This window comes from Beta vulgaris, chromosome 1 (genome assembly GCF_026745355.1).
Source record: "Beta vulgaris subsp. vulgaris cultivar EL10 chromosome 1, EL10.2, whole genome shotgun sequence".
Lineage (NCBI taxonomy): Eukaryota > Viridiplantae > Streptophyta > Magnoliopsida > Caryophyllales > Amaranthaceae > Beta > Beta vulgaris.
In genome coordinates, this window is record NC_079202.1 from 13379540 (window position 1) to 13390446 (window position 10907).

At 38.0% G+C, this 10907-nt stretch overlaps 2 protein-coding genes across 2 annotated transcripts; one reads left to right on the top strand and one right to left on the bottom strand.

Moving 5' to 3' along the window:
* Positions 1 to 1850: 1850 nt before the first annotated feature.
* LOC125498243 (protein MAIN-LIKE 2-like) lies at positions 1851 to 3224 on the top strand. Its single transcript, XM_057391170.1, has 4 exons — positions 1851 to 2141; positions 2235 to 2620; positions 2776 to 2850; positions 3147 to 3224. The coding sequence occupies exons 1-4, from the start codon at positions 2033 to 2035 to the stop codon at positions 3222 to 3224; spliced, it is 648 nt and encodes a 215-aa protein (XP_057247153.1). The 5' UTR covers positions 1851 to 2032.
* A 1576-nt stretch (positions 3225 to 4800) lies between these two features.
* LOC109133716 (uncharacterized mitochondrial protein AtMg00810-like) lies at positions 4801 to 5648 on the bottom strand. The gene is made up of 2 exons (XM_019247412.1): positions 5274 to 5648; positions 4801 to 4926 (listed from the first exon to the last, which is right to left on the bottom strand). The coding sequence occupies exons 1-2, from the start codon at positions 5646 to 5648 to the stop codon at positions 4801 to 4803; spliced, it is 501 nt and encodes a 166-aa protein (XP_019102957.1).
* Between the last annotated feature and the right edge of the window lie 5259 nt (positions 5649 to 10907).

Sequence of the window (10907 nt, forward strand, 5' to 3'; positions counted from 1 at the left end):
ATGGAGGTACCGACATCAGCTCCTAATATGCAATTTGAATCATTTACTAGCATGTTGTCAGACCCACATTATGTAAATCAGCACATGAATGAGTTTATTTCTCCTGCTTCGTCTCCCCACATACCATCCACATTCCATCTTGACACTCTACATCAAAATGATGTTGATTTTTTGGGAAACGAGGAGGAGCATGTGGATTCTGATAGGGATGAGGATGATGATGCAAGAGAATTAGCTGACAAGGCAATAAAGGCTGGTGTTCCTTCACAAGATTGGCTTAGAGTTGACGAAGTTGATCAAAGGTTAATAGATTCATGGATGACTTGGAATGTCACTGGTTCATTAACTGTGGCTTCTGAATTTGAGATGGACAAGAGTTCGCCTCATTGCAGCAATTAAGAATTTTGTGAAAGCATGGTCGATCTCTAGAAACCAGATGTTTCGGGTGTTAGAGTCAGAGCCCACAAAGTATGTCATTGAATGTGCTAGAAAGGAAGTGTGTCACTGTCCATGGAGGTTGCGTGCAATCATGACTAAGTCGTTCTCATTCAAAATTGTACGATATGTTGGTCCACATGCAAGCAATTGTTTAGGAGACATAACATGTGGAGACCATCCTCTCATTTCATCAGATTTCGTTGCTGATCTTATCGAGGATTTCATTAGGACTGATCCTTCATTCAAAGTTCAGTCCATCCTTACTTTTGTGAAGAACCAATATCAATTTTCAATAACATATAAGAGAGCTTGGTTAGCAAAACAAAAGGCAATCAGCAATATTTTTGGTGATTGGGAGAAGTCGTATCAAGAGTTACCGAGGTACTTGCAAGCCTTGAAAGAGTCCAATCGAGGCACTGTCGTTTACTGGAGTACGATCCCAACACAAGATCCTACTACGCACATCTTTAGGAGGGTCTTCTGGGCCTTTAAACCCTCCATTTCCGGATTCCGTCATTGTCGGCCTCTTATCACTATAGATGGTACTCACTTGTACGGGAAATACAAAGGCAAATTATTGATTGCTATGGGAACAAGCTAATCTATTCCAGCTATTCCCACTTGCCTTTGCTGTTGTGGAGGAAGAAAGCACGGAGGACTGGTCTTGGTTTTTAGCTTGCATTAGACGTTCCGTCACAGATAGAAAGGATCTGTGTGTCATCTCTGATCGTCATAGGGGTATCCTTGCAGCTATGAATGAGCCTGGTAGTGGTTGGGAGGAACCATAATGCACATCCGCTTTTGTGTGCGTCATCTTGCTTCGAACTTGAATTCGAAGTATAAGAATGCTGCCATCAAGAACCTATTCGGAAAAGCTGCATATGCTAGGCAGAAAAGGAAGTTTTTGTACTATATGGATCGAATTGGCTCCATTAATGTCGAGGCAGCTAGATATCTGTTGGACATTCCCCTTCATCTATGGTCTCTACATCATGATGGTGGGTGTAGATATGGTGTGCAAACCACCAACATGTCTGAAGTGTTTAATGGTGTCCTAAAAGGAGCAAGATGTCTACCGATCACTGCTTTGGTAAGAATGACATTTTATCGTGTCAATTCTTATTTTGCTACAAGGAGAGAATTAGGTAGAAAAAGACTTGAGGAAGGCCATGATTATAGCCCGAAGGCGACAACATCATTGAAAAGAACATGGAGAAGGCGGGTGCTCATGAGGTGATTGTGTTTGATTATGAGCGAGGGCTATTTGAGGTCACTACTGGTCGTGGAGACCGTATTGCGGGAAAGGTGGAAAGAAACACACGGTTAACTTAATGCAGAAGACATGTACATGTGAGAAAGTCAAATATATAAGTTGCCGTGTTCTCATGTCCTTGCGTATGTCGTCACCGGAGCTTGTCATATAGTGGTTTTGTGGACGCTTCATTTCTGACTAGCTCGTATCGATCTACTTATATGTCCTTTTTCAAGCCTGTGCCTGATATGCATAATTGTTCTCCATATGATGGTCCGAGAATTATAGCTGATGAGAGGCTAAAACGTGGAGCTGGACGTCCACGGTCCACTCGAATACAAAATGAAATGGATGCAGCTGATAGGTCTGGCAAATATAGATGTAGCATTTGTAAGGTTTCAGGACACAATAAGCAAAGATGTCCTAATAAGAACGGTGAAGGAACATCTGGGTAAATGTTTTCATATTTTGTTAAATTTAAAAATTTATATTATTTTCATAGTCTCATTTTGTTACTAACCGGTATATTTTTTTTTCTTATTAGGTCTGATGGCGCAGTCCATCTTTCCCGGCCCCACTGATCGCAGCGTTCTCACCCTCCAGGACCAGCATCGGAGTGAGGATGTCTGGAGGGGAGTAGCGGACACGGTACTATCGTGTCGGTTGCATCATCACAGTCTCTATCTTGACTGGGAGATTCACGAGAGGGTTCTTCGGTATGTCGAGCGGGCTGGTTTTCTCGGCATACATCGTTTGGTAGGGGGAGGTTTGGAGATTGATAGACCACTTCTGACGGCATTAGTGGAGCGATGGAGGCAGGAGACCCATACATTTCATTTGACTGTTGGGGAGGCGACGATTACTTTGGAGGATGTCGCTGTTATCCTTGGACTTAGAGTCACGGGGCACCTGTTATTGGTCGAGGCGAGGGTAACTGGGCTGCATTAGTTTTCGAGTTGTTAGGGATTTGGCCCAACACACCGGAGAACGAGCCCAAAGTTCTCCAGGGTTCGTCTTTGAGATTGACATGGCTTCGGCAACATTTTTTCTTGTTGCCGAATGATGCTGATGAGGTGACTGTCCAGCGATTTGCCCGGGCTTACATTCTTGCATTGATGGGCTCCATTCTTTTTGCCGACAAGAGTGGAGATGCAGTCCAGGTTCTTTATCTCCCGCTATTCTTGCATTGATGGGCTCCATTGTTTATGTAGTTAGTTAACATTTTTTTCTCACTCTAACTTGTAACTAAAATTTTTTTACATACATTTGAATGTGTATGAGTTGGTGATGAGTGATCAATGTGTGGCTTATATTTGGTGTTGTTGAATGGAATTTGGTGCTGGATTTGCAGGTTGGATAATGTTGAAATTGAAGGTTGGATAATTGTTTGGAATTGCAGGTTGGATAATGTTAAAATTGGAGGTTGGATAATTGTTTGGAATTGCTGGAATTGCAGGTTGGATGTTGTTTGGGATTGGTGGAATTTTTTTGGCGTTCTGGCAGTTGGCCAGTTATGTGGGAAACAATGCAGTGAGGATTTTACTTCAAACAAAACCGCTACTCAGAGTAGCGGTTTTAATGAATGAACCGCTACCTGGAGTAGCGGTTTACCCGAGGGAGAAAACCGCTACTCTGAGTAGCGGTTCACTCATTAAAACCGCTACTCTGAGTAGCGGTTCAGGTGAATGAACCGCTACTCGGAGTAGCGGTTTTGTTTGAAGTAAACCGCTACTCCGAGTAGCGGTTTACCTCCGTTAAAACAAAAAAAAAAAAAAATTTCGCGTGCCGTCCTACGTGGACGGTACGCAGGGAAATAAAAAATTTTCTAGCACATTTTGGGAATTAATCCCCTTTTTAGCATTATTCAAGGAAAAAATTCCAAAATTTTTATAAATTTTACTTAAAAACAACAAGAGATATTAAAGATTCAAAAAACTGGTTGAAAATCGTGCAAAAATATATATCAAGGACAAAAGAGAAGAGAAAGTATTTAAAAATCTGCCTATACCTGTAGTAGTCCACTTCCAAGAGCACAGCTGTGACCCCAGTAGTTGCTAGGAAACAAAGCCCCTCGCGATTAACAACTAGTCGCGAGTTGAATAAATATTTGATGAGTGTATGTAAATCGGCATCCCTGATCTGTTTCTTACCAATTTGCAACACTTCATATTGTTTGCCAGAACCTATACTGATTCCGAGATGGCTCCAATGCTTCCCTTTCACCGGATATATGTATGGACTGTCTACCTCATACACTTCGATCCCTCCATGTCCAAACATCGAAGGAAGATGTTATCTGACTTCATTGTGTAAGCGGCCATTTTTTTTCGTTCGCTCTTAATTCTTTTGAGGTTGTGATTTGTGGGTTTGGGTTTGGGTTTGGGTTTGGGTTAAAGACCAAAACAGAATGCTACTTATAGAAACTGATTGCTAATGATTAGTGTTTTACAATTAGACCGTGGTGCACTTGTCAAGCTTGGAATAGATGTATTTTAAAACCCTTGTAGGCTGTAGCCAGGGTTGAGTATTATACTCCCAAAAGCATTGATTATAGAAACTGACAAGATTTGAGCTCCTGCACTCACGGTTATGAGTTGATATTTATTACTTCATTCGCCCATTATATAATAGTCTTTTTAAAATGTTTCAAAATATTATGCGTATTTTACTTTTTATCAATTTGTTAGGGAACCGTATATTCATGATTGTGTGATTGTGTCGTTGATATTTTATTACTCCATCTGTCTCATAATATAGTGATGAAATTTTTTTTGTCCACCCATCGGGTATACTACACACCATTAATAAAGATTTGTTGAGGGTTGTGGTTATTAGGTTTGGGTAAACTCCTTGACCTCGAGTGAATTGCATTGATCAGAATATATAGGTTACAACATTATCATCCTAACAGGACTAGGAAAGTCTAGGAAATCTATCCATACTAGAAGTGGGAATACAAAATATTATCCGAATATATTATATTCTATTACACCCCGAAGTCATAGCGGGAGGAGGACATACGCTAAGACTAGACTTAAACTTCAAAAACGGAGGCCTTTTGTGAATATGTCAGCAAACTGATATCTGGTAGGAACATGCAACACACGTACTTAACCAATAGCAACATTTTTCCGAACAACGTGAATGTCCATCTCAACATGTTTGGTACGATGGTGCTCTACAGGGTTGCGAGAAAGATAAATAGCACTAACATTATCGCAATAAACAACAATTGCCTGATGAAAAGGATAATGTAACTCCAAAAGAAGATTACATAACCAAGAAGCTTCGACAACAACATTAGCGACACCTCGATACTCAGCCTAGGCACTAGATCTGCAGTGAGTAGGTTGCCGCTTTGATTGCCAGGAAATCAAGTTATCCCCAAGAAAACAACAATAACCCGATTTAGAACGACGAGTGTCAGGACACCACCCCAATTTGCATTAGTATAAGTGATCAAGCACAACTGAGTAGTAGGATATAAGTGTAACCCATGATCAATGGTACCCTGAATATAGTGCAGGATGCGTTTCACATCATGATAATGTGACCCCCTTGGGTCGTCCATGAAAAGGCAAACCTGCTGAATTGCATGAGCAATATCTGGGTGAGTAAATGTAAGATACCGTAAAGCTCCAACTAAATTACAGTAATAAGTAAGATCAGAGACTGGTGGTCCTGAATCAGCACTGAGCTTGGAGTTAGTATCAACCGGAGTGGCGGCAGGCTTACAGGAACTCATGCTTGCACGCTCCAATATTTTCTGTGCATAGTTTTGCTTTGAGAGAAGCATATATGAAGGAGTACGAGTGACAAAAAATCCCAAAAAGTAGCTAAGAGGACCCAAATCAGACATTGGAAATTCTATTTCAAGAGTACTAATCAGACGATCTCGTAGAGAATTAGATGAGGGACACAAAATAATATCATCAACATACAGTAAAAGATATGCCATGTTAGAGCCGTCACTACTAGAAATAGAGTACTTTCTCAACACAATTGCCTCAGCGCTTTACTTAAGTGTTAGATATAATCAATAATTCGCGTTTTTTCTCAACGCTTTTCTGTGTTGCAATATTTCTCATCACAGAAAAGCGTTGAGAATTATTACCACGTGCCTAACACATGATGTCAACCTAAACCCCGCCGCTATTTTCAAACTTTTTGATGAAAAAATAATTAAGTTATCTCTCTTAACCGCGCGCGTATTAGGCGGTCACCCACTAACCACCTAATAGTAGTGGAATACTGGGATCGAGTGTGAGAACGCTAATTCTCAACCGTAATCTCAGAGTTTGCGCTAATTCTCAGAGTTTGCAGCGTTAGTTCTTGAACTTGCTAAATTGGGGTGAGCAAATTGATCTTCATCTTCAAGGTTAATGGTTTACGAGCAAATTCTTCATATTCAAGGTTAATTCAAGCTGTTATTTGACGCAAATTCTGCAAATTACAGGTGACAAATTCTGTAAATTGAAGCTGCTAATTGTCGCAACTCCATACTCGTTGATTTTCTTCTGCAAATTACTCAAGGTCAGTGATTTTGAGCAAATTCTTCATTCTTTGCTGTTTATGAAACGAAAAAAGTTCCAAATTAATCCAAACTCTCATTCAATTAGTTCCGACGAAGTCGTAAATTTGCTAATTTCCATATCTTCTTTTGTCCACGCAACACCTAAGTGAAATTCTTGGGAATTTTGTTGAAATTCAATGGGCTTTCTGTGAATTTATGTTATTTTTTGTTTTCTAGGTTGTATTTGCACTACTTTTCAAATTCCATAGGTTTGTGGGTACTTAAGTCAGTTTCTTGGGTATCTTACTGAAGAAGGGAAGGGTGGCAGAGGATAATTGTTTGTGATTGTTAATATGTATGAAGTCCAAATACAAGAATTACTTTAGGTGCAGATAAATGAAGTCAGTTTATGTATGAAGTCAGTTTCTTGCTGTATTTTGCTCAAAATTTATGACATTAGATGAACTATCTCTGTATAAATTCTGATAATTGGAATGTAAACCATACCTGTGATCTTCTCCAGAGGCACATATCAACAAACATAATTAGGAACTTGTTATGTCAGAGCTGATGGTTCTGTTCTATTATTGTCATGCTTTGTAACTGAGCCCTAGGCTACAGTGAGTGGTAATTTTTGCCCAGCAACAAAATTCCGACAGGGGTCAACAATATACAAGGTTTGTTAGGTTTCCTCCTAATTAATTTATCTCTTTTCAATAAACAAATACTAGTCAAGTCACATTAGAGGGACACTAACCACTTAACTCACATTAACCAATGTGCGAAATATGGTCTAGGAACAACAAGAAAAACTCATATAAAACTTAGATGTATGTACATATACTACGGAAATGGTTGTAGAACAACCTGATGTCTAATTAGATACACAAATTCATGACGCCGGGCTGATTGAGTAAGCAGAACTTGCCAAGACAACACATGACCATTTGTAACACATATAAGGAAAATAACGCACGTCAGAAGAAAAAGTAACCGAATCATGTTGAGTACTAATCATATTCACCATGGAAGCAAAGAACCAACATACAATGTGCTATAAAAACAATAACTTCAACCCTGCATTACTTATAGTCAGTTGAGTTTGAAGTTATTTGGCATAATGAAAACTTTATCATAGTTGCCGCCACAGGAAAACACCAACATAACAATCCAATTAGATCAACAAATCAATTTAAGCGAAAGTGGTACACAAAACCCGACTTATTTTCATCAAATACAAGCTATAACAACATCAATATCACCAAATTTAACAGAATTAATGCATACCGCCATTAAGCTTCCTAATCAATGTTGTTCTGCAATCCTGTCACAAGAACAAACGAGCCCAAATGGTTAATTCAACTTCAATTCGAAACTACTAAATTAATTACAACCGGAAAAAAATATGTAATTTTACTTTGACTATATACTGCACTATAAAACAGATGTTCTTATGTAAGTAGCCAGATAGGAAGAATACTGCACTATATAAAATCATAGATGTGTATATACATGAATTAAAATGTGTCTATTTGTGCCTTTCTTTGTGAACTGATGTATCCTAGTTCAATTCTAATCAAAGTCAAATTAGATCATGCATCATAAATATCTATATCTGCAGGATTGTCGAAGCCTCGCTGCACAACTTCACTTAATAGAGGAAATTCTTCTATAGCAAATAACAAAGGAGCTGCGACGATTCCCTGCGAAAAAATAGCAATATGTAGAAGGTATTGATAGTTTTGTCAAGCTTCTGAATTCAAGTTTTTCTATTGTCAAGAATAATTTGTCAAAAATAATTTGATAGAAGGTATTGATAGTTTTGTCAAGGTTCTGCCCCTGATACCTTAGATACTCATGAAGGTATTGATAGTTTGTCAAGGTTGTTTACCGAGTAAAATTTTTGTCAAACTGAACCTTTATGCCGCTGTCACAAGATGCAGGGTAATAACATAAAAGAGATGAAATTTCAAACTGAACTCAATTTTTTTAAAAGTAGTTTTATCTGCTAATAATGCAGCTGGCCTTTATGCAGAAGTTACGTGTGCTCTAAATATTGGTAGCCACGGGGGAGAACAGGCCACAGCGTGGTCTTTAATGTTAAATAAATAAAAAGGTGTAAAACACAGGAGCTTTGGCTGGAGAGCAACGTAGTGGGTAGTCTTGACTGCCAAGGATGGTTGCTGGGTTCTTCGTGGCTTCAACTGATGAGATTAGATTTAGAGGCATAGATAGAGAAAGATTGCAGAAAGAGAAGGATTGTGCATTCTTCTTCTTAAGGGAGTTGGAGGGGATAGTTTAAAGTTTTATTTGATGGCAAATTTTTGAAAAGTAGCTTTGAGCAGACAGAATAGCAGTTACAGGTGGCACTGTATAATTTTCTCAGTTAGGAATAGTTTTGAAAATGAAGGTCCAAAATGGTTACTTTTGCTTAGGTCTCCATTATACTAATCAAATACCAATAAAGAATAATGAGAGGCATAATACAAGACAAGAAGTTGTCCTCAAAAAGTGAAAGACCAAACCTAAAGGACCTCAAAAAACATGATAGCTTGATGCCTACTTTTGACTCCACATCCCTCATAATTGAAGTCCTTCAAATTTTCTGGATCTCAATTCCAACCCATCTTCTTAAAGACCAAGCAAATTTGGACCCAAAGAAACAACAAAATCCATTGAAAATACTAGATTTGAATCTAATCCAATAAAGCTTGAAAAAGAAGTAGACCAAGACAGAAAGAACACTAGTTTTTGTAAAACAGAATATGTTTGATGTACATTCTTGTGAGAAGGAATCTTTGTTTTTGTCTCTTATCATATATTGTGTATACAAAATTTTCTTGACATCTAAATGTTGAAAGGTAGAACATTAATTATTAGTTTACTTCAGATTAGGCCTACAATTATTTTGTTTTAGTTTCTTTTGCTGCTGAGTTTTTTAATCTTCCTTTGTACCATTATGTTAAGTTTATCTTTACTGCTGGGTAGGGGTTGATTGCTCGCGAGTGCTATATTTCAGTTGTCCCAGAATAGTTGGATCTGCATTTAGTGTTTGTGTGATTGTGCCAGGTAGTGCATCTTTTTACTCTTAACATATGATGTTATATATACATATGTGTAGTATAATATAATATTTGATTCTAGGCACTTAAATGCTTACCCATGTTGAATTATAAGTCTTATTGTGGGTACTCTTACGAACACGATTACATATATTCCATAATACTATGATAGTTATTCTATGTATGCTTAAATTGTACTCTCTGTGAAATTCTTGATAGTTTATAACCATATTATTCATGAGTATACATTGGTACTTTTTTGCCCTCATAGTTATGAATGGGGACACATTCTTGTATGATAGATTCGTTTGCATTGAATAGCTAATCTTATTTTTTTTCCTTTGTTTTTAATGTAGACATACCTATGAAAAGCTTATATATAATTAGAGTTAGAATTAATGTATAATATAGTGGTATAAAAATAGGGGATAAGCTCACACTTCAAAATTATGATAGTATTTAATCTAACATGAACTTTTCGTTTTTATGATTCTTCGTATTATTGTTTTGTGTAGCCATGGATACGAATTGGATTAATTTACGAAATGATGATCCGGCTTTTTATAAAGGTTGCATGAATTTCATTGAGCTAGCTAAAGACTCTTATAGAAGGAAAAACTCGATGTCCATGTAGTAAGTGCAAGTTGCGTAAATGGTATATACCGGGATGATGTAGGGGGACATATTTTGTTTAATGGTTTTCACAAGGAGTATAGGAATTGGATCTTTCACCGTAAAAATGATGAAACAAGTAGTACCAAGGACCTCTTAGTAGCCAAGAAACGATAGTAGGTCGAGACGATATTCGGGGCTTGCTAAATGATGCATTTAGTGTTAGCATTCCACCATCCACTTCTCAACCTCAAGATCAATCTTTTGAAGAACCACATTTGGAGGAGGAAGTATTAGGCGACATGCATGAGGATGATGATTTCCCTTCTGAGGTAGATACTGAACTTCCATCCTTCAATACCAAAGAAGAAGAAATCAAATATAAAAGACTAATTGAAGCTTCTAATGAGGTTCTTTATGAGGGTGTACTACATTTTCAAAGCTATCATTTCTTTTGCATCTATTTCATCTTAAGTGTATGTTCCATTGGTCTGCCGAGTCATTCACAAAATTGCTTGAACTTCTGATAGATGCATTTCCTCAAATAATGGAGTTTCTGTCATCCTATTATGAGGGAAGAAGGTAATTAAGGATTTGGGTCTAGGTTATGAGAAAATTGATGCTTGTCCTAATAATTGCATGTTGTATTGCGGTGACTTAGCGGAAAAAGATGAGTGCCAAATCTGTCATATGTCGAGGTGGAAGGCGGCTAAAGGTAAGGAGGGTGATATAAGTGAGAAAGGTAAAGAAGCCTGTAAGAAAGGTGAGCCAGCTAAGGTTATGCGATATTTTCCTCTTATTCCTAGGTTAAAGAGAATTTACATGTCATCAAAAACAGCAAAAGACATGAGATGGCACAAAGATGATCGTGACATGATGGTATGTTAGGCACCCAGCAGTGCTTTGGCTTGGAAAAATTTGATGAAAAATATCATGAATTCGCCGGAGATCCTCGTAGTGTTAGATTGGGTTTAGCAAGTGATGGTTTTAACCCTTATCGTTTAATGAATACCAATCATAGCACATGGCC